Genomic DNA, 24,498 nt, shown 5'->3' with positions numbered 1-24,498 from the left:
AAGCCTTTGTAAATTTAAGAAAATTGAAATTGTATCAAGCATCTTTTCCAACCACAGTGCTATGAGACTGGATGTCAATTACAGGAAAAAAAATCTGTAAAAAATACAAACACATGCAGGCTAAACAATACAGTACGAAATAACCAAGAGATCAATGAAGAAATCAAAGAGGAAATCAAAAAATACCTAGAAACAAATCACAATGAAAACATGAAAACCCAAAACCTGTGGGGTGCAGCAAAAGCAGTTCTAAGAAGGAAGTTTATAGCAATACAGTCCTACCTCAAGAAACAAGAAACACCTCAAGTAAACAACCTAACCTTACACCTAGAGCAATTAGAGAAAGAAGAACAAAAAAACCGCAAAGTTAGCAGAAGGAAAGAAATCATAAAGATTAGATCAGAAATAAAAAGAAATGAAGGAAACGATAGCAAAGATCAATAAAACTAAAAGCTGGTTCTTTCAGAAGATAAACAAAATTGATAAACCATTAGCCAGACTCATCAAGAAAAAAAGGGAGAAGACTCAATAGAATTAGAAATGAAAAAGGAGTAACAACTGACAGTGCAGAAATACAAAGGATCATGAGAGATTACTACAAGCAACCATATGACAATAAAATGGATAACCTGGAAGAAATGGACAAATTCTTAGAAAAGCACAACCTTCCAAGACTGAACCAGGAAGATACAGAAAATATAAACAGACAGATCACAAGCACTATTGAAACTGTGATTAAACATCTTCCAACAAACAAAAGCCCAGGACCAGATGGCTTCACAGGTGAATTCTATCAAACATTTAGAGAAGAGATAACACCTATCCTCCTCAAACTCTTCCAAAATATAGCAGAGGGAGGAACACTCCCAAACTCATTCTATGAGGCCACAATCACCCTGATACCAACACCAGACAAAGATGTCACAAAAAAAGAAAACTACAGGCCAATATCACTGATGAACATAGATGCAAAAATACTCAACAACTAGCAAAGAGAATCCAACAGCACATTAAAAGGATCATACACCATGATCAAGTGGGGTTTATCCCAGGGATGCAAGGATTCTTCAGTATAATGCAAATCGATTAATATGTGTGATATACCATATTAGCAAATTGAAGGAGAAAAACCATATGATAATCTCAACAGATGCAGAAAAAGCTTTAGACAAAATTCAACACTGATTTATGATAAAAACCCTCCAGAAAGTAGGCATAGAGGGAACTTAACTCAACATAATAAAGGCCATATATGACAAAACCACAGCCAACATTGTTCTCAATGGTGAAAAACTGAAACCATTTCCTCTAAGATCAGGAACAAGACAAGGTTGCCCACTCTCACCACTATTGTTCAACATAGTTTTGGAAGTTTTAGCCACAGCAATCAGAGAATAAAAAGAAATAAAAGGAATCCAAATCGGAAAAGAAGAAGTGAAACTGTCACTGTTTGCAGATGACATGATCTATACATAGAGAATCCTAAAGACGCTACCAGAAAACTACTAGAGCTAATCAGTGAATTTGGTAAAGTAGCAAGATACAAAATTAATGTACAGAAATCTCTTGCATTCCTATACATTAATGATGAAAAATCTTAAAGAGAAATTAAGGAAACACTCCCATTTACCATTGCAACAAAAAGAATAAAATACCTAGGAATAAACCTACCTAAGGAGACAAAAGACCTGTATGCAGAAGACTATAAGACACTGATGAAAGAAATTAAAGATGATACAAAAAGATGGAGAGATATACCATGTTCTTGGATTGTTAGAATCAACACTGTGAAAATGACTATAATACCCAATGTAATCTACAGATTCAATGCAATCCCTATCAAATTACCAATGGCATTTTTCACAGAACTAGAACAAAAAATTGCACAATTTGTATGGAAACACAAAAGACCCCGAATAGCCAAAGCAATCTTGAGAAAGAAAAATGGAACTGGAGGAATCAGGCTCCCACACTTCAGACTATACTACAAAGCTACAGTAATCAAGACAGTATGGTACTGGCACAAAAACAGAAATATAGATCAATGGAGCAGGATAGAAAGCCCAGAGATAAACCCATGCACATATGGTCACCTTATATTTGATAAAGTTGGCAAGAATATACAATGAAGAAAAGACAGCCTCTTCAATAAGTTGTGCTGGGAAAACTGGACAGCTACATGTAAAAGAATGAAATTAGAACACTTCCTAACACCATACACAAAAAGAAACTCAAAATGGATTCAAGACCTAAATGTAAGGCCAGACAATACGGAACTCTTAGAGGAAAACATAGGCAGGACACTCTATGACATAAATCACAGCAAGATCCTTTTTGACCCACCTCCTAGAGAAATGGAAATAGAAACAAAAATAAACAAATGGGACCTGATGAAACTTAAAAGCTTTTGCACAGCAAAGGAAACCATAAACAAGACGGAAAGACAACCCTCAGAATGGGAGAAAATATTTGCAAATGAAGCAACTGACAATGGATTAATCTCCAAAATTTACAAGCAGCTAATGCAGCTCAATATCAAAAAAACAAACAACCCAATCCAAAAATGGGCAGGACACCTAAATAGACATTTCTCTAAAGAAGATATACAGATTGCCAACCAACACATGAAAGGATGTTCAACAACACTAATCATTAGAGAAATGCAAATCAAAACTACAATGAGTTATCACCTCACACTAGTCAGAATGGCCATCATCGAAAAATCTACAAACAATAAATGCTGGAGAGGGTGTGGAGAAAAGGGAACCCTCCTGCACTGTTGGTGGGAATGTAAATTGATACAGCCACTATGGAGAAGAGTATGGAGGTTCCTTAAAAAACTACAAATAGAACTACCATACGATCCAGCAACCCCACTACTGGGCATATACCCTGAGAAAACCATAATTCTAAAAGAGTCATGTACCACAATGTTCATTGCAGCTCTATTTACAATAGCCAGGACATGGAAGCAACCTAAGTGCCCATTGACAGATGAATGGATAAAGAAGATGTGGCACATATATACAATGGAATATTACTCAGCCATAAAAAGAAACAAAATTGAGTTATTTGTAGTGAAGTGGATGGACCTAGAGACTGTCATACAGAGTGAAATAAGTAAGAAAGAGAAAAAAATATATATATATATATAAATACTGTATGCTAACACATATATATGGAATCTAAAGAAAAAAAAAGTTCTGAAGAACCTAGGAGGAGGAGAGGAATAAAGACGCAGATGTAGAGAATGGACTTGACACAGGGAGAGGGAAGGGTAAGCTGGGATGAAGTGAGAGAGTGGCATGGACATATATACATTACCAAATGTAAAATAGATAGCTAGTGGGAAGGAGCTGCATAGCACAGAGAGTTCAGCTCGGTGCTTTGTGTCCACTTAGAAGGGTGGGATAGGGAGGGTGGGAGGGAGATGCAAGAGGGAGGAGATATGGGGATATATGTATATGTACAGCTGATTCACTTTGTTGTAAAGCAGAAACTAACACACCATTGTAGAGCAATTATACTCCAATAAAGATGTTAAAAGAAATAATAACAGTTGATAAAAGAGTAACAGGAAAAGAGAGGTTTAGTCATAAAATGAGGTTAGCTAATATTTAATAAGCTCATGATTCCCTAAGGTGTGCCAGGCTCTTTATGAAAGTTATTAGATTTAGGGCTTCCCTGGTGGTGCAGTGGTTGAGAGTCCACCTGCCGACGCAGGGGACATGGGTTCGTGCCCCGGTCTGGGAAGATCCCCATGCCGCGGAGTGGCTGGGCCCGTGAGCCATGGCCACTGAGCCTGTGCGTCCGGAGCCTGTGCTCCGCAATGGGAGAGGCCACAACAGTGAGAGGCCCACGTACCGCAAAAAAAAAAAAAAAAAAAAGAAAGTTATTAGATTTAATAAAGGTGTTAAAACTATGGAAAAAAAATATAGTAGCTGAAATTTAAGGTTTTTTTTTAGTCAATCCTTAGATGATGTGGTTTATTATTTACCATTACATAATAAACCAAGGGAATAATCTAATAAACTGAGTATTTTAAAGAAAGCTAATTTGATCTTTGATGAAAACATCCATTTACATATTAATTTTCAATAAAAAAATTTGCCCTAGAAATAATTTTGCAGTCTAGAATTTTGGAAATCTAGTTCCTATTTGTAAAATTTGCTCCCAAATAGGTTCAACAGGGTTAGTGTTTTCTCTTTTTAATTGATTTTAGGCTTTTATCATAACAACTGTAGAAATTTATCATCCCATCTTTTCCTGAGAAATGGTGGTAACATTTCTCATCTGAACTGTTTCCAACCATAACTCATTACTTCATTACCTAGTTTAGTGATCTAAAGTAATTTAATATTTTACATGATATGAGGTATGATGGGGCAAAAACCAAGCTGTATTCTACTGCATAGCAAATGTAACGTAATAGTTTTACATTATTTTTTGCTTTTAGAAGCTGACTGATCATTAATTGTTATTCCTAAAATGCCAAGCACAGTTTACCTTATTCTAAAAATACTGAAATTTAAATACAAGTTAGGCACGGAATTACTCATTGAGAACAAAGAAAAAGAACAATTGACCATGCTGAAGATTGGTATAAAAGGGGTAGATTTTAATCAAAACAGTATTGGGTAATTTTCTCATCTGTGACCCTGCATATTAAAAATTATGAAATATGTGAGGACTCTAATGTCATATTGACTCATGAATAAAATGTGTTTACTGAGTGCATAATTGCGCAAGGCCTTGTGCACAGATCCCATAGGGTCATGAAGAATAGAACAATCTCAGGAGACCCGTTTAAGGAAACATTGAAAACGTATAGAAAAGATCTCTCTGATGGCTTCTGCATTATTCAGATTACTCAAAGAAAAGACGTTGGCACTGCAAGTTAAAATAGATATTTTATTGAGAAACTTGCTTTGTCAGTGAGTGAGTAAAAGTTACAAATATTTTTATTTAATAAAATTAGCATATCCTTAATTCTAAAAACATCTCTTAAAAGCTTTCATTATCTGAAACTGCAGATCATTCTGAGTCAGGGTTTTCTTTTAGTGTCTTCCATGGAAAAAGATGCTGCCAATTCCTGTCATGCAAATAACAGAACATGTGTAGTATGACTTGTTCACAAGCAAAACAAATTCCCCACTTGAGTCTGAGTTTCTTGCATGCATATGAATTAATATCTTTATTGCTGTAACTATAAAATTCTCTTGGTACAGCAATGAGGCTTTATGCTTACTCCTGAGGATTCTAAGAGTTATAATAATGTGGTCATATATATTTTTTTAAGTTATGTAGCAGACAGTTCTGCTGAAAAACCCCATTCCCCAGTTATAACTTAAAATTGGTATAGGTTAATACTACACACTAATGTGTAATTTACTTGTTAAGTACACTAGGCTTCCATGCAGGTTTTTTTTTTTTTAATTACATTTTTGTTGCATTAAAAGGGCAATGATTTAACCCTATAAATTGTTTTCTAAATGGTTTTTACATATAAGACACTAAAAGTATGAGACAAATAAATATTTGAAACGGTTTTAAATAAGTTAAACCAGTACTAACAGCTAATAATTAAGTAGAGGGCAACATTTAGTAATTTTCAAATTTATAAATTTTTATACATGGACACTTAAAAAAACTAAATTGTAAATGTAAAAATAGGATGTTAGGCATAGAATTTTAAAATCTTGGCTTGAATTACATAGTTTTTTCTTCTCTTTAACTGCAGGGAATAAGGTAATAGGTAATAAGGTAATCTCTGTCCTTCTGCCCAGAGATGCTTTGTGCAAACACCAGAAATGATATATCACACAGCAATAATTTTGCTGATAAATTTAAATGGATCTGCTCAAATTATTACTTTTAGTACAAAAGCTAAAGGTTAGACTATACTACTGTTGATGAATTTTAGAGATAATAATATTTATGGAGGTTCTTATTTCCCTCCTAATGGCACAGATTAGTACGTTGGATAGAAAAGCAAGAGGAGATGAAGCACTTGTTTTTTAAAAAAGTGCTTCTAGTTTTTAATGAGTACTCTTTTTCAAGGGAATGGAAAAATAGAATAAGAAGGCCTCTCATAAGAATCAATGAAATCTTTTTTAGTGCTATCAATACGTGCAAACTGGTGCTATCAATACGTGGAAACTGGTCATAATTTAAGGTCCATATCCTCCCAACAGCTGCCAAATTTGGCAATTTGAAAGAATAGTAAATTGGATATTGATTTTGAAATTACAGCACGCAACTGCAAGGAACAATGTTTTAAAATATTGGCATAGTTTATAGTAATTATTATATTCATTATCAGAACTTTAAATTTGTTTCTCTTTTTTCTAAGTCAATTTCCTGTGTGTTTTACATACACATGAAATCACAGAATATTAGCACGGGGGGTGGGAACATGTCTTGTCAAATTTTACAGAAGAGGCAACTGAGGCTCAGAGAGGTGGTGATTTGCCCAAGGTCCCCTAACTAATAAGTAACAGATCTGGGGCTAGAATATGACTCCATGTGGGCTTGTCTCCTTTATAACTTAGGTCTTAAGGGATGGGGATGAATGCTCAATTTCTTTGTATCTTTGTATCTGTTGGGGAATGTTTGCATTAATAGCAGGAGGACTCTGTTCAGGACTCTTTTGAAGAAATCTGTAAAACAAGTACTCATCCCGAAATTCATAATTGTTGGTGATATGTTGGATGACTCCCCCTTGCACCAGTTTATCTCCGTATATCACAGCTTCACCACGGTCGGAGGCAAGGCCAACTTCAATTAGCCAGCTCACCAGGTCACAGCCACAGAAGGTCCCGACAGAAGTCTTTGCACCACACCTGTATGTCAAAGGAATGATTCACCCATATGTTCTGTAAATCTGGTATCAGCACTGCATGATGGAGGACAAGCAAGGAAAAATAGAAGGAGACAGGGAAAGACAGCATGACAGTTAAAAGGTGGCAGGGATGAAACTATTCTGAATGTAAAGGGTTTATTAAATTACCTGAACCTAGAAAGACCCACCAGAGAAAAACAAAATAGGCCAATAATGCTTGTGAAAACAGAAACACTTAAAACAAATGACTTAGATAATGTAAGTGCATCAACAAATAAATATTCTTTATAGCGTAGATGGTCTTTTATGGTCAGATGCATTCTATAGATAGCAATTATATATTTTATAAGTTATACTCAGTTAAAATAAATAATTTAATTGTCTCAGGAGCATTAAATAATATTTTTGCAAGCTCTTAAGAAGTGACAATTTTTATTAAATTACTGAAATCAAACTTTTTATTTTCTGCTTATCACAATACCTTTCTTCATGCCCTGAGCAAGATAATCTTACTGATATGTTAGGAATTTGCTCCATTAAGAAGCAGGCAGGGCTTCCCTGGTGGCACAGTGGTTAAGAATCTGCCTGACAATGCAGGGGACATGGGTTCCAGCCCTGGTCCAGGAAGATCCCACATGCCGCGGAGCACCTAAGCCCATGAGCCACAACTACTGAGCCTGTGCTCTAGAGCCCACGAGCCACAACTACTGAAGCTGCATGCCACAGCTACTGAAGCCCGTGCACCTAGAGCCCGTGCTCCACAACAAGAGGAGCCACCGCAGTGAGAAGCCTGAACACTGCAATGAAGAGTAGCCCCTGCTCGCCGCAACTAGAGAAAACCCGCGCTCAACAACGAAGACCCAACGCAGCCAAAAATAAAAAAAATAAAAAAAGAATGACTATTAAAAAAAAAGAAGCAGGCAAAGGGTGAGATCTGTCTTGCTATAAATCTAAGATTTGTTTTTCATAGTTGTTGACTATATTCCCCACACTGTACATTTCACCCCTGTGATTCATCTATTTTACAACTGGAAGTCTGTACCTCTTAATCTCCATCACCTATTTCTTTCTTCCCCCCAACCTCCTCCCCTCTGGCAACCACTTGTTTGTTCTCTGTATCTATGACTCTGTTTCTGTTTTGTTACGTCTGTTCATTTGTTTTGTTTTTTTAGATTCCACATATAAGCGAAATCATACAGTGTTTGTCATTCTCTGTCTGACTTATTTCACTTAGTATATTGCCCTCTAGGTCCATCCACCTTGTCGCAGATGGCAGGATTTCATTCTTTCTTTGTGGCTGGGTGATATTCCATTCTATATATATACCCCATCTTCTTTATCCATTCATCTACTGAGGGACACTTAGGTTTCTTCTATATGTTGCCTATTGTAAATAATACTGCAATGAACAAAGGGGAGCACATATCTTTTCTAATCAGTGTTTTTTATTTTCTTTGGGTCAATACTCAGCAGTGGAATTGCTGGATCATATGGTACTATTTTTAATATTTTGAGGAATTTCCATAAGATTCCTCAGATTTTTTTTTTTTTTTTTTTTGGGCATGCTGCATGGCTTGTGGGATCTTAGTTCCCAGACCAGGGATTAAACCCACACCCCCTGCACTGGAAGTGCGGAGACTTTTTTTTAAAAATAAATTTATTTATTTTACTTATTTATTTTTGACTGCGTTGCGTCTTCGTTGCTGCAGGCGGGCTTTCTCTAGTTGCGGCGAGTGGGGGCTACTCTTCGTTGTGGTGCGCCGGCCTCTCATTGCAGGGGCTTCTCTTGTTGTGGAGCACAGGCTCTGGGCACGTGGGCTTCAGTAGTTGTGGCGCGTGGGCTCAGTAGTTGTGGCTCGCGGGCTCTAGAGTGCAGGCTCAGTAGTTGTGTCACGTGGGCTTAGTTGCTCTGTGGCATGTGGGATCTTCCCGGACCAGGGCTCAAATACGTGTCCCCTGCATTGGCAGGTGGATTCTTAACCATTGCGCCACCAGGGAAGCCCCAGTGCGGAGTCTTAATCACTGGACTGCCAGGGAAATCCCAGATTCCTCAGATTTAAAAAGTTTTTGATAATAAATCTGCTTCTTAATTATTTAAAATTTGTCTTCCTAATGCAAATGTGAGGGTGCCTCAGGTATGAATAAAAAGACAAGGGAAAAAGAAATGTAAAAAAACAAATTAAGTAGATTCTGTTCATTTTTATACAAGTATGCAATAGACAACATGAATCTGTCCACAAGCATTAGTTAAGCTGCAAAACCTAAAGTGCTTGATAATAGGAAACAGTGGATGAATATCAAGATGAAATGAGAAATAGGTGACAAAAATTTTAAAGCATTTAACCACAAATGAATGTACATTAGCGTTTCATATGAAAATTAGAAAAGAGGTTAATATACATGAAAAAATTTCTCAAGTACACAAAATCACAATATTGTAATATCAGTATTTTACTTAGTAATAGGATATCTTAATTTATGCTTTGCAACTACAAACATCACTTTAAACAAAAGCCTGAATGTTACACCCGGAGCCTGAGCCTTTTTCCTCCCCATTGATTTTAAATTTATAGACCTACACCTTCTAATCCAGATACCAAGTGATTAATATTTGCTTCCTGATGACTGATCAGGCAGCTACAACCACAGCCCACGGAGTTGTGCAGAGTGGCAGAGGATTAGCCACTATGCAGGATGCAGAGCAGTCCCATCACCAGCCTGTGCCCATTTGCCATCTGGGATGGAGGCAGCCTGACAGCCCTGCAAATGGCAAAGGGCTATGCCAGTCGGCAATCACAGTGGGCCTGGTGGAGGTAACACAGAGTTCCTTTTTTTAAATTTTAAAAAGCAATTTTAAATAGTTGAAACTATCCATAGATGGTACTTTGAAATAATTGTGTTTGGGCCTTTAAGGGTGGGAAACTAATATTTTTTCATAGCTTACCATTTCCAGAAACTGGGCTAGGCGCATCATATAGATTTTGTTATCTAATGCAAACAACCCCAAGAGCCAGGTATTTTAAAGAAGAGGAAAACTAAGGTTTAGAGACTTAAACTTGCCCAATGTCACAGAGCTAATAAGTGGCAGATCCAGTAATTGAGTTCTAGTATTAGTCCCCACCCAGTGAGTCCCCTTTCCACGAGTTATACCAGGATACCTCAGTTATAATGAAATATAGTGGCATAATATTTGTACATATTCTGAATGGTAATTTTCATAAATTTTCAATTTTTCAGTTATAGACATAAAAGTATTCTTAATATCATGTTTTGTTTTTTTCTCTTTTTTTGACAACCAAAAATATTGGCACTAAAACATTTGTTTATTCTTTTCCTGCTGTATACTCCATACAGGATTAGAAGAATAAATATGCTGTCACAGACTGAAGATTAGGACTTGAGGTGAAAAATAAGCAGCAGAATTAATTAAGAGATAGAAATTTCATTTCATTTTCTTAACAATATCATTAGTAATATGAAATAGCATATGACTAGCATACTCCTAGGAGATGGGGAATATAAAATCACTTCTAAATACAATGTATCTCAAAGGTTTTTGAGAGGTACTAATGGCCAACATGAAGTGAATGTTCATATTCTGCTACATTTTGGTTCATTCTAAAGTCTTCATGTTTTACATGGAAATCAGAAGTTATATGGCATTTAAAAATGTAAAGATCAAAGTGTTATGGCTCCTAAATATGCTGTTTCTTAAACTATAAACTGACCCATAGCTATTTTAACTTTTATGTGTATATGTGTTATTGAAAATAACAATAATAAAGTTAGTCACAAGCACATTACTTAGCTGATTACAAGCCAAAATTAATCATCTAAAATATAATTATCTAGAACCTGTACTTACCTTCTTTCCTTCACAATGTTTTGGATACAGAGGTCACGGTGATAATGGATAAACTGTTGACAGGTCATTTTTATTTCCTCAGGAACAGAAGAATCCCTATTTTCTGCTGTTTCTTTATTGTTCCATAGGAATTCAAGTCTAAAAACCAAAATTTAAGGATGCAATTTTTAAGGAAAGAAAAGCCCTGAGAGAGAGCCCCTTCTTGCTTATCTCCCCATCAACATGGCTGTTCCAAAACTGTCACTCACCACAGCTGTCATCTACAACACCCAGACATCCTTAGTCTCTGAAGCAGAAACATATTTAACCTGCATTTGGTGGCTGGGGTGGGGGACTTGAACATTTTATAAACCCTCCAGACATGCTGGACACATTTCAGTAACTACCAAAAAATGAAGTTTCTCTTTCTACATTCTACTATTTTAAAACGCAAAAGATAACATATAGAGATCAAGTATATTATTTAATCATTTTCCAGTTTTGGTACCAGAGAGACAAATAGCGGGACCTGGAGTACAAAACAATTCTGTTTTGCCAGCCCAGACAATAGATCTGTTGACTCTTTTAACCAATCAACATTATGAAGCTAATAACTAAGTGCAGTGACTTTCCTATTGTGCTTTTCTTCTTTTATGAAAGGACTGTGACCCTAGCAACTATATTTTAGTTGCTAAATGCCCAGGGACCATTTACTGGGCACTTTTTATATAGGCAATAGGATAAATTCCACTAGCACTTCTAGTTTCTACTAATTTTGACTTTGAAAACAAATGAGGAAGTACGGATTCACCCCTCTACCTCCACCACTTCCTCCCACCCCCAAGGTGAAGTGTTCTCATTTCATTATTTTTCATAAAGAAATTCCTGATCTGAATTCAAAGAAACTCTTCACCAAGTTAATTTTAAAAAATTGAAATTTTGAAAGAAGAAAACTTGAGTTTTCTATAAATTGTCGGTTTGACAGAAAGAGAAATCCTGTTGTCAAACAAGAAAGACAATCAAATATAGACCTTTGGGGGCACATCACCTACTATTTCCATTTCTAAATACATTTTCAAGTTTCATTTTACTTTATGTAGTTAATGGCATAGATAGAAGTCAGTGTCCATCAATTCTTGTTAAAATACAAATTAAAATGTTGGATTAATGACAGCTCTTCTGTCATTTTCTCTGCAATTATTTACAACAAATATGTGAATCAGCAGATAACCTTTCTGTGGTTTCCTAGTAGTTTCTAAAGGTTTAAAAATATAAGTATCTTAATAGAATGGCTTTGTCATCACCTTTACAGTTACAGCTTTATTTCAAAACTAAAAGTACCTTCTTTTGAAGGGTAGGATGATTAAATGTTTGTCCAATCCAAAGATGCCAAAGGAAATAAATCCCTATGGAAGAAAAAAAAGTTATATTTTATGAGTTCTAAAATAAATTTTAAGACAGAGAAATGATGGAAGCCAAAATATTAGTGCTTGGGGAAGTAAACCTCTAGTGATTAGAGCAACATTTTAAATAGAACACACAGGCAGTACCTCTAAAGTTCAGTGCCTGATGGCAGGTACAGTCAATCTCTGTATCCACAGATTCCATATCCATGGATTTAACCTACCGTGGATTGAAAATATTTGGGAAAAAAATTCCAGAAAGTTCCAAAAAGCAAAACTTGAATTTGCCGCATACTGGCAAGTGTTTACCTAGCAATTAAGGTGATGTAACTAACCTAGAGATGATTTAAAATATACAGGAGGACATGCATAGGTCATATGCAAATACTGTGCCATTTTATATGAAGGACTTGAGCATCCATGGATTTTAGTACCTGAGGGGTGTCCTGGAACCAGTCCCCCTCAGATACTGAGGGATGATTGTATGGTCCTTGGCTACCTCTTCCCAATCATCTTTCCTACTAATTATGACGGGTGAAAAAAGTGAGTGCTGAACAACCACACTGGCAAGCTAGCTTACTGGAGAAAAATGAAAACATTTAAGGGCTATATGACTTTTTTCCCCTTTCTAAAAAGAAAATAAAACATCTCCTATTATGCTTAAGTACTTCTTTATTATTTTTCTGTTAAAACTTCAGAAACTATAGAATTAACAAGCACTATAGGTTCTGATTATAATGAAGTAACTGAAAAAAATTTATGTGAAATGAAATTGGCTAGTGTTCAGGGAAAGGGTTTGAAGAATTTGGGAGTGATGAGGCAAACTAGCACCAGATATTAGCCACGTATCAGGACAATCAGGACTGCCTTGGGGAGATGGGAGGCTGGGAACTGCCATCTGTCAGGCACAGTGGGGTAAGGATTTTAGAGCAGGTTGGTGTGGGTGGGATGGAAAATGCAATGACATGAAGGACCTACCTGTCTTCACCTCAAATTATAAACCACCTAAAGGGAATGATCTTACTACCACAACTCCCCAAGAGAAAAATGGAATGGGAGCAGGTTTTGTATCTGTCTCCCTCCTTTGAAGCACTTCAGCCATAAGCTGTGGGGACAATATTTCAAATGCAACATTCCTGGCATTAGTTTGCGGAGCTTTGTCCGTCCCAGTCCTGGGATGGCTCAGCTTGGAGTGGGCTTTCTGAATGCAAAATGCTGAGTGAGACTAAGATTTTCAACCTAGTATTTTATAGTTCTTGGGTACAAAATCAAATCTTGGACAGTATCACAGAGTGAGGTGGGCATCAAGTAGCCCTGGGATGCCCGTGTCTGTCTATAATAAACTGATAGGTCACTTGTCTGTCTAAATATAGCCATTTTTGCTCCCATAATAAAGGCAAAGCAAACTGGAAATATTTCAAGAAATTAACGTTAGGGAAAAACTTGCAAGAGCGTCTACTTATAAATGTTAACTAACTCATATGGCCAATTATTTCAGGTTTAATAGGCAAGCGTAATGATTTCAAGTACTGTAGTTTTTTCAACCTGATAATTAATCTTGGGACTAATATTCTTTAATTAAAAAGTAAGGGATGTGGTTAAGACTTCGCCTTCCAATGTAGGGAGTGCAGGCTTGATCCCTGGTCGGGGAGCTAGGATCCCACATGCCTTGTGGCCAAGGGACCAAGACATGGAACAGAAGCAATATTGTAACAAATTCAATAAAGACTTAAAAAAAAATGGTGCACATCCAAAAAAAAAATCTTTAAAAAAAAAAAGTAAGGGACTGAAGACAATTAAAATTTTACATCAAAATATTTTCCCAATATCTAAAATATTATTTACCCTTAAATATCCATTTTAATAGTGACAAAAACAAAGACAACAGCACCTATCATATTAGTTCTTCATGGAATTTTAATTTCTAATTTTTAAACTGGGGGTGACAAGTCTACTTTGCAGATATTCTTGTGATGTTTAAATGAAATAATTAATGTAAAGTGCTTAAAAATGTTTGGCATATAGTAAACTCTCAAGGAATGGTATCTACTATCCCTGGTCAAATTTTATTTATATACCACATGATTTTTTTTAAAGGATTTAAGTACCTGTAGTTCAAGAAACATCAAAATGTAAATGAAATGATGTGCATTAAAATAAGTTGCTAAACTAAAGGCTCAGAGAAGTTAAGTCATTTTGCCAAAGTAACTTCTTAAGGCCACAGCAAAGTTTAAAAAGAACTTGGAACATCTTGTCCCTGCTAAATTATCATTCTTTATCTCAAAACCAAAGCAAAAAACTATTTGGTATTTCTGATTGAAACACTCAGTGTGCATTCTGATGACTTTAACCAATATAATAATTCATCTCTACTAGGAGATAGGCAGCAGCTGTCAGCTGTCACGCATACCAGCAGCTGGCAAACAAACTAAACCCTTTTGATTTAAAAGAAAACAACAACATCCGTACCATCCCCCCACCCCCACCATCAAACCATCCAGGACAACAAAAACCCCTCAAAGTTCTCAGTAAATAAATACCTGGCCAAAGTTAAACACAGCACAGAAAAACTGTAACTCAACATATAGTCTCCCAGGCTCTTGGTTGAATAGCCACCATAAACAACTGGAAAGATTCTGTAAAGGAAGGAGAAAATAGTACTTTAAAATGAAGCAAGCTAATCATTTCTCTCTATCCAGAGCATAGTACAATAACTTATGTACTTAACAATTAGGAAGAAAAGAACTAAAGGGAAAAACACCAAGAGAATATAGAGGCTTTGTCTTTCAAACAAGAGGTTTCAACCTCTCTTCTTGACAGATGTCATTCAAGCAGCATCTATTCTGATCAGATTTGAAGCAAGAAGACATGAGCCATAATACAGAAGCTTACATAATACATCAGGACTTCGACTAGCCGAAGACAGGTCTGATTTTAAAATTAGTTTTACACAGTGAAAACAATCACATCACCGAGCAGCAGTTCTTGGCTGCATTTCTTACTTCTTGATTTTTGTTCTTAAACAGCAGTTAAAATGGTGCTGGCTGATAGGATTCTATGTAATGAGCATCCCAGTTTGGAAATGGTAAGGGGGTTTCTTCATGGGTTATATGGTCCATCTCCCATCGCTAGGCAAGTTATACTTGAACTATCACAAAGAAGTATACAATAACTGGTAATTCACTAAAGAGGACATAGAACTAATTTTAAAAAACCCTTTAGTAATCAAAGAAATGCATTTAAAAAATGAAGTGCTATATTTCACTTATAAAATTATCAAATAAAAAATTTATAATATTCAATGTTGGTGAGAGTACTTTACAAACCTATACTACTTCTTTGGAAAACAACTTAGTAGAATGCATCCAAAGGCACAAAAATATTTATATTCTTTGATCCAGGTTTCCCAACTTTGAGAATCTATCATAAGGAAATATATTTCACGGAGATGTTTATTAGAGCATTCTGAAAAACTAGGAACGATCCATAGATCCATAAGGAAGTGGTTGAGTGAATTATAATGCTTCTCTATGGTTTATTGAGGAGCCATTTAAAGTAACGGTTATGAACACTTTGCAGCAATATGAAAATGCTTGACATAAGTCACAAAGCAAGATATAAATCTGAATGTATTATTAGAACCATGAAAAATGTATTGAAAAAGAGAAGGCAGTAGTATGATGGATATTTTTCCTCTTTTCTCTATTTTGTAAGTATCCATTGTATGAAGTGGTTATGTTATTTTCATAATATAAAATTATTTCTAAAAGTTTATTTATCTGAAGACTATCTTCTGAGAGACCATGTAGTCATTTATCCACAGAAGTCAGTCAAGGAATATGTTAGGAGTAAGTGGTCCTGTACACATCATGGAGATGCCTGGTTTTACCCCAAATTCTAGGTTCGAGGCATAGGATGAGTAAGTATTCTAAGCAAAATAAGCCATTGAAGCACTTAGGCAACAGAGTAATGTGAATTATTCATTCTTCTCCCACCCCAAAACATTTAGCTCAAGATTAGGATTCAGATGGTTGAACTGCCACCCTCCTGTGAAGGAGCAACTAAGTTTCTCCAGATGCCTGAAAAAAACCTTTGCCAAACATTTAAAGAAATGGCCCCAAAACAAAATCAGAAGAAACATTTACAGCAAACAGGCCAATGATGAGAAGTAAACACAAAAACACATGTCGAGTCAGTTGCTGGTCTCCACTCTGTAGATACTGCTCCTCTTCCTGGGCTAATATGCAGCTCTGGGAGTTACAGCGACTCACACAATGTTCATCTATAAAACAGTAAGTACAATAATTTGTAATCAGAGCTTTTTATCTGAATGCATTTTAAATTCATAATGACTTCCTAAACAAACCACCACATATGCACATTCAGCTCAGAATCAGTATTTTATTTTAGTTGAAATCCAAGGAAGTCTCCTTCATGTTGTTTTAGGAGAGTTCTACTTGTAGAATGTTTTTATCCCCCAAAAATACAAGTAGTACGCAATAGTTCTCTTCTACATTATTTAACAATGTAACACACACACACACACACACACACACTTTTTTAAGGCTAAATTAATAACTCAAGTTTCACCTGTGATAAATCTACACCTTGGGGTAATTTTGTAAAAATGTAAAAATCTACACCTTGGTGTAAATAGGTCACGAATACCCTATTTTGGCTAAGAGCAAAACAAATTTACTACTACCACTTGCCTTTCATTAAAGAGTTTAAAATTTGCCTTAGAAAAGATCTTTAAGGAACCAAATAAAAAATATTATACACTTTGTTCTGTTCGCATATGGAACTAAGTCCAAATCACAACATGACTCTTCTCTGGCCTAAAAGAGAAGTGAGGGGCCTTTCGCAAGAAACCTTTATTCTCCCACCTCAGCTCCACTATATCTAAGGCATCAAATTCAGGGGAAAACATTTTTACAAAATAGATGCTAGTCTAACATACAGTCTTATTACAAAAAGTCAGAGATTAAAAAACACAACTTTACAGCTCTTACCTTTAAGCGAACAAAAATTTATACTTCCTAAAGGCTCTTCTTAGAAAAGAACATACACAACCATTAAACATGGTCTGGCACAATAGCTAATGGCATAGGTGAATGTTCACAATAAAAGTAGGTTAAAAGTAAAAAGAAACCAGGCTGCCAAACAGTTTCTGTAGTATGATCCCATTTTATAACAATTATTTGGGTACATACTGGTGTAGAAAAATTCTAGCAGTATATATAATAAACCTGGTCTTAAAACATTATGTAGAAGTATTATAAAAATGGATAAAAATAAATTTTACTATCTTTTATTTGCCTTTTTTACACATTGCGATATTTATTTTGCCTTTGTGGCGTGTCACTGTTTTGGCGACAAGGAATTAATCACATTGTTAACTCTAAAAATTCTCATTTGTCCATGGTTTGATTTCCTTTAGACTTTCTTTATTTCAGGCGTAGGAATGGTACTAAATTATGTGGGCAGATGAAGTCCTTATATGATGGCTCTCATTCTATATAATTTTTGTAAAATATGATCAGAAAATCTAAGAAGCCCCTATAATTAAAAAATTTTTTCAGGAATCAGCATTATTAATGGAGAAATGATAGATAAGCAAATTGTAAGGGGATTTTGGGGGGGTAAAAAAAGTTGTTGAATCAAATCACATGTTGAGTTTGCTAATGGACTTTACTATTAGGTATACTGTATAGGGAAGAAAAAGCAAGGCAAACCCTTGGGAATTCTGATGTAAAGAAATATTAGCTTTAGAAAAGAGGCACACAAAACTTGAAACACATGTATCTGAGTGCCAGGAGGGGTTTCCTATTGAAAGTCAGTGAAGGCTCAACATCTGATGTATTTTTACTTCTTTCTATGGAAATAGGAATTCTACTATTTAAGATTCATTCCTAGCCAGCAGAAAGCAGTCAAGTACAAATCCCGCCTGAATAATAACAACAACTACTGCTGCTGCTACTATGTTTAATAAGCATTTAGTTTGTATACCACTCACTGTGCTAAGTGATTTGCACACATCATTTCTTATAATCCTCACAACATTTCTTATATAAAAACATAATGACAGCAAAACAGTTGACGTATGCTCCAGCATAAAGAGGACTTTTTAGGGTTTCCCTTTCTACTTTGATTAAAAATAAGGATGATCAACTGAAGGTACACTGCGATTTCACATAAATGTATTCGGTTGTCTTAAATAATTTGGAATTCAGACCATAAATGTGGTTTAGTCTCTTAGTCTATATGCCAAAAGGTTATTACTTGTAAAGATTTTTCTTATTTTATAAGACAGGGCATATTTTAAAGCACATGGATTCCAAATGTAATTAAGCACTAACTAATTAGTCCTGGCCCTGGGGGAATGGAGTAGGGGAAAAGTCTCAGCTTCGGAAACAAGAGCCCCCAAAAAATAATGGTCCTTAGGGCAAACTTCTTGGAATTATCACTTGGGTTAAATTTATTGGAAAATTTCCACACAAATTAAAAATCAGTACCCTATGTATGCACAATTATTATACTATTTGTACTTTCTTTGAGAATATTCTCAAACAGTAGCTTCTATAGAAATTCTATATAGAGTTCTTTTAAGGCATAAGAATAAGGAATCTTTTGTTCCTTAGGCCCATCCTCATAGCCCAGATGCACTTACTTTTCTTTCTTTCTTTTTTTAAATATATATTTATATTATTTTTTTACTGGAGTATAATTGCTTTACAATGATGTGTTAGTCTCTGCTGTACAATGAAGTGAATCAGCTATATGTATATATACGTCCCCTCCCTCTTGGACCTCCCTCCTACCCACCCCATCCCACCCTTCTAGGTCGTCACAGAGCACGGAGCTGAGCTCCCTGCCAGAGGCACTTACTTTCCTCAAACGAGGGAGTCACAGAGCCACTGGTGCTTATGTTTGCTACTGGTTCTGTGGATGAGCAGCATAATTCACCATTTCCCATGGAGCAGGAGCAGCAACCTACATAGACAAAATACCATGTGAGGGAAGAGTCCAAGCACAACAGGAATGGACAGCATGAAGAGATGCCAAGTAAAGCAAACCAAACCCCCCAAAACAAAAAAAAACCCCTAACTCATTCATACACACACACAAATTTTCCATACAGCCACATTGTATGGGTATCTATCAGAAAGTATTCAGGGGCTTCCCTGGAGGCGCAGTGCTTGAGTCCGCCTGCCGATGCAGGGGACACAGGTTCGTGCCCGGTCCGGGAAGATCCCACATGCCGCGGAGCGGCTGGGCCTGTGAGCCATGGCCGCTGAGCCTGCGCATCCGGAGCCTGTGCTCCGCAAAGGGAGAGGCCACAGCAGTGCGAGGCCCGCATACCGCAAAAAAAAAAAAAAGTATTCAAATTCAAATGTCCTTATACAGAAGCTAACATTTAAAGAGTGGCAGACAAAGGATCAGTCTTTTACATATTCCTTTGTGTGAGACAAGGAAAATAAGGAAAATGTTTTTGTTTGTTTGTTCTCCAGCTGATATCTTTTTTGGACCCTCAAGGGAATTCCCATAATTAATTAATTTTTTTTTAAGGAAAATGTTTTTATCCATGCTGTTTTATTAGTTTCCACTGTGCTTTGGGAAATAAGAATTTGACCACTTTCCTAAAATACAGCTTTGATTTCATCTCTCCTTGAAAACATGCACTAATGCTCTATTGCTAACTGCAGCTAATTCAAACTCCTTAGCCTGAATTTGAAAGCTCTCTAGGACTCGGCCCCTCTCCCCCTATCCAACCACTCCCATTATTCAACAAAGGCCCTTCCCTTCTTTCAGGACAATTCTCTAGTTGTCCTCCACAAACTTCATGTTTGAGTCTCCTGGCCTAATTTGACATAGATTTCATCCAAACCCTCTCCTCCTCTAAGTTTAGCTCAAAACTCACTTCTTTCAAGAACATGTTTCCTACTAGTTTAGAAGATGCAGTAAAAGCAGTTGTATTCTTTTTTTATTTTTAGATATATACTGCTGAAAGCCTCTTGCTGGTTTATAGGTAAACTGGTTTACACAAGTCATACTGAGACATCTGCTATAGAGCTGTAATTTTACCTCTATATAGTCAGAGAACTGCATGCAGTGTCCTTTAAAACATCTCATATATATGGACACGGTGCTCCTTGACATGGATTATAATAGAATAACTTCAGTGATAAACTGTATTAAAACTTAATGTACTAAAAAGGAACAACTCATAGGCTGAAACTTTCATTGATAATGTGCTTTAATTTTTCAGTAGTGTTCTTAAAAACAAAACAAAAAAAGATTTCAAAGTATAAAGACTATAATCTATAATAAGCTATGACAAATGTCTCTCTAAATTTAAGATAACGATGCCACAGAATAATCGAAAAGAAAATACAGAAATCAGCTGGCCCTGCCCTCTTACCTTCATAAATTTGAAGGCTTAAATTCACTAAGATAAAATTGTTAAGAAAACAGATATAAAGCCAGCCCATTCCAATGACATATGTATAGGGAACACACACACGTGGCAGTTTTTCCCTTCAAATGTAAGAAGGATGTGTAAGTGCCCCATTAGCCTTCTCATTTATGTATGTATGTTTGCATGTTGCTCAGTAATACACCATACTTACTTATTACTTTTTTATTTTACCCTTTGACCCCCTTCACCCATTTTTCCTACCCTCTACTCCCTGCCTCTGGCAACCACGAATCTTGTTTTCAGAATCTATGAGCTTGGTTTTTTTTTTTTTAAGATTCCATATATAAGAGAGATGATATGGCCTTCTCTTTTATTAACTGAACCTTTGCTCTCATAATAAAATAGGTTAATTTTCCTTTCGATTATAATTCCACACTTAAGAGTGTAAGCAAATCACGTGTCTCTGACAAATGTGTAGCGAGGGGCAGACGGGAGTGAACTACTTTGGATTACTGAGATTTGGGGAGGCCAGGCTGGACATCTAATGTGTTATGTGTTAATACTACTAGCAAAGCAGAAGAGAGCAGGCTTTAGGGAAGGAAAATAACCAGACAGGTTTAAAAACCTTTTTCCTAGGAACGTGGGTGAATAGGCAAATAAACAAGTGCTTTGCCACAGGAGTTTTCAGGGTAGCTTCAGAAAATCATGGCGCATCTTATCGACCATGCATCTATCCATTCATTTAACAAATATTACTAAACATGTATAGGAAGCCTGATACCATGCTAGGTGCTGAGGCTATAATGATGGGCAAGTCAGTCACAGCACTTGCACTCTAGTGGGTTATACTGAAAATTTATAAAGCAATTATAAAGCAGTGAGATAAGAGGAGAGGGAAGTATAAACACTGCAGAAGGTTTTCTATTGAGATAAGCCATAGCTGTCTTCTGGCTCTCCATTTACTTATACAAAAGGTGCAAGCCAGTTTTCCTGCTAGAGATGACGATGACAGGATTTAAAGAACATCTATGGTACTGTTTATTTGCTATTTTTAAAGGACAGCAGAGACGTAGCAGAAGTCTCCGGGCTTAAGACACTTAGTTTAGGACTCCCCACACATGTTCGCAGGCCTTTGGTGGCCAGTTCTAAAACCCTCGCAGGAGAAGAAGATGTAGAGAGTGGTGGTCTTTACGCCCTGTCTGAAAACATAAAGTAGATGGATTTATAGGATAAATGTGAGAGTACACAAAGAAAGCGAGGAAGGAAAGGATGCTGGGCATGATCAGAAAAGTACTCGAGACTTCAGAAAAGTGGCTTTTAAAATCTTAGGGAAAGCATACACATAATCCTTGAAATTCTGTTTTAAAAGGGAAAATAGTCAAGAGGACTCAAAAGAATGAAATGATGATGACATAATCACAAAGGATCTGACAAAGAAATTAGTGAGCACCACCAATAAAATGAACTAAAGGAGACCTGATTGAAGCAGGGTTAATGTAAATCACTAGTTGGCAAACTACAGTCCTATGTAGTGGGAACCTGCAGTCCTATGTAGTTGGTATTAGCAGCATTAAATATGGAAACCAAGGCACAGAGAACTTGCCTAAGACCAAATAATAGTAAATTGTAGAGTCAGATTTGAACCCAGGCAGACTGGCTCCAGATCCGTGTTTCTAACCCCCATGCCATCTACTTCCAGTTTGGGAGGAAGGACAGGAGAGAGGAAGGAAGGCAATGTAAGACAGTAAGTTTTGTGGGATCTTCTTCCTTTTAAGTTAGTTAAAATGCTTTTTAAAATCTCTTTTTAAAAAGAGATTTATTTTTGCTCTTTCTTTACTTATTGCTATTTACAACTAATAGTTTTAAGATTAGTCATCTCTCTACTCCACACACTCTCTAAACAAAATAGGTACCATCATTTACACTTCCTAGCACAGTGGTCTATGTCTATGAAATCTCCACATGCACCAATGAATCCAAAATGCATACTCTATTGCTGAGTTCCCTTCACGAATTGAAGCAAACCCGATAACCGTTAACACATTAACAAAGTCACTGGTTAGGGTCATATTTTCACTTATACCAAGGATTGCCGAATATTTTCTATAAAGGGCCAGATAATAAATATTTTAGGCTTTGCAGTCCATTGAATCTCTGTTGAACGACTCAACTCTACCAATATAGCGTGAAAGCATCCATAGGCAATATATAAATAAATAAGCATGGCTATGTTCCAATAACACGTGATGGACACTGAAATTTAAATTTCATATAACTTTCAAGTGTCATAAAATATTTGTCTTTTAAAATTTTTCTTCAACTCTTTAAAAATGTACAAGCTATTCTTAGCTCTTGAAACATGCAGAAACAGATGGCCCACTGTAGTTTGCCAACTCCCAACTTTCACCATTAACCCTGCTTCAATCAATCCTCTTTCGTTCATTTTATTGATGGTGCTTACCCGATACAATGTTGTTAAATTAACAGACACAGGTGCTTAGTTTCCTAGAAAGGGCCTTCCTTCAGTTGTTACTCTTCTCTAAACTCTCAGGACCAAGGAAGTCTTAGGATTTAAAAAAAGATTATCCTCACAAAAGATTTATAAACAAGAATCTAATAAATGAACTTGCAAGCTCTTTCTATTATTGACTATGATTCAAATTCCTCATTTCATAAATACCTGTGATATTCAAGATAGTTCAAGGAAGTTTCCTTAAACAAAACATTTAGGATACAGGCTATACAGGCATGTAAGAGTTTCTTTATAATTAAGGATCATACTTGTTTCTGGGATAGAACTTGTAAAAGGTTCATGTTCATTTATCGGCACTGGACTGTCCTCGAAAGCAGTGCTTCCAGGCTCTGCTGCTTTGTGGTCTTGAGACTGGTCGAAAACTTCATAGCGTCCTGCTTGGGAGGTGCGGTACATACACATGAGTGATACGCTGGCTATCACAATGCTGCAGAACAGGGTGACTGCCGTGATGATCATCTGTCAACGTTGCAAAGAGACGTTAGGCCACTTTTCACAATTCCAGCTTGAAATCTTAATATACGAGGTTAAGGGCACTTTTTTGGTTGAAAATGCGTTATCTCCATAGCTATAAATGCTCTACAATAGTAGTTCTTAAAAAAGAGGAAGAGTATGGAAGGAATGTAAGTTACTTGAAGAGAAATTAGGGTTTGCTTGTAATCAAACGAGATTTCTAGATGCTTCTTTCACTATGCATCATGTCCTTGGTTTCCTCTACAAGTAATCTAAATGATTACTTAGAGACTTTTTCTTTACTTCAAAGATTTTGCTTGCTTTAGTACACAGTTCAAGTGTATTTCAACTAGAAACTTTGTTATGGTGATAATACTAAAAATAAGTGACTATAGCTAATACTTATTGTGTACTAACTATATGCCAGCACTAGTCTAAGTCATTTATATGGATAATCTTATTTATTCTCACAACAATCCAATAAAATTCAAAATTACAAAACAGAAAAAAAGGGTAAGAAATCAAAATCATTTTAGGAAGTTCTTAAAAAACACATCTTTGGGAGGGGCAAGGTAGGGATGTGGAATGAAGAGATACAAACTACTACGTATAAATAGATAAGCAACAAGGGTGTATTGTACAGCACAGGGAAATAGAGCCATTATTTCGCAATAACTTTAAATGGAGTATAATCTATAAAAATATTGAATCACTATGTTATACACTTGAAACTAATGTAATATTGTAGACCAAACTATACTTCAATTAAAAAAAAAAACAAAAACCACACAAATCCTTGGGAATTTCTGATTCAGCAGGTCTCAGAAGCCTCCTACTCAATAGCTTTTCAAGCACACTTTTTCCCCAAATACTTTTTGTTCTGAAATTTATATGTATGATACAATTGAAAGTCAAGAACTTGGCTTTTATTATTACTGCTAACTTATTAAATGGCTTTAAATTAATCACCCTTTCCTCCAATAAAGGGAACATAATTCATAAGTA

The 24,498-nt window shown here is 36.1% G+C and overlaps 1 protein-coding gene across 5 annotated transcripts in view; it reads right to left on the bottom strand.

The window, feature by feature from the left end:
* The window catches only part of GPR155 (G protein-coupled receptor 155), a 69,477-nt gene that overhangs the window by 22,062 nt on the left and 22,917 nt on the right, over positions 1-24,498 (bottom strand). For 3 of the 5 annotated variants that reach the window (XM_060016561.1, XM_060016566.1, XM_060016565.1), the window contains 7 exons: positions 23,289-23,499; positions 18,977-19,081; positions 16,234-16,370; positions 14,629-14,724; positions 12,027-12,091; positions 10,707-10,844; positions 4,903-6,842 (listed from right to left, as the gene is read on the bottom strand). In XM_060016561.1, coding sequence (XP_059872544.1) covers positions 6,548-6,842; positions 10,707-10,844; positions 12,027-12,091; positions 14,629-14,724; positions 16,234-16,370; positions 18,977-19,081; positions 23,289-23,499 — 1,047 coding nt within the window. In that variant the 3' untranslated portion in view covers positions 4,903-6,547. Of the gene's footprint in view, positions 1-4,902; positions 6,896-10,706; positions 10,845-12,026; positions 12,092-14,628; positions 14,725-16,233; positions 16,371-18,976; positions 19,082-23,288; positions 23,500-24,498 lie in introns of those variants that run through there. The other 2 variants (XM_060016563.1, XM_060016564.1) reach the window with 2 other exon arrangements.

This window comes from Delphinus delphis, chromosome 7 (genome assembly GCF_949987515.2).
Source record: "Delphinus delphis chromosome 7, mDelDel1.2, whole genome shotgun sequence".
Lineage (NCBI taxonomy): Eukaryota > Metazoa > Chordata > Mammalia > Artiodactyla > Delphinidae > Delphinus > Delphinus delphis.
The sequence above is the reverse complement of the archived record's forward strand: the minus strand, read 5'-3'. Positions and strand labels throughout refer to the sequence as shown.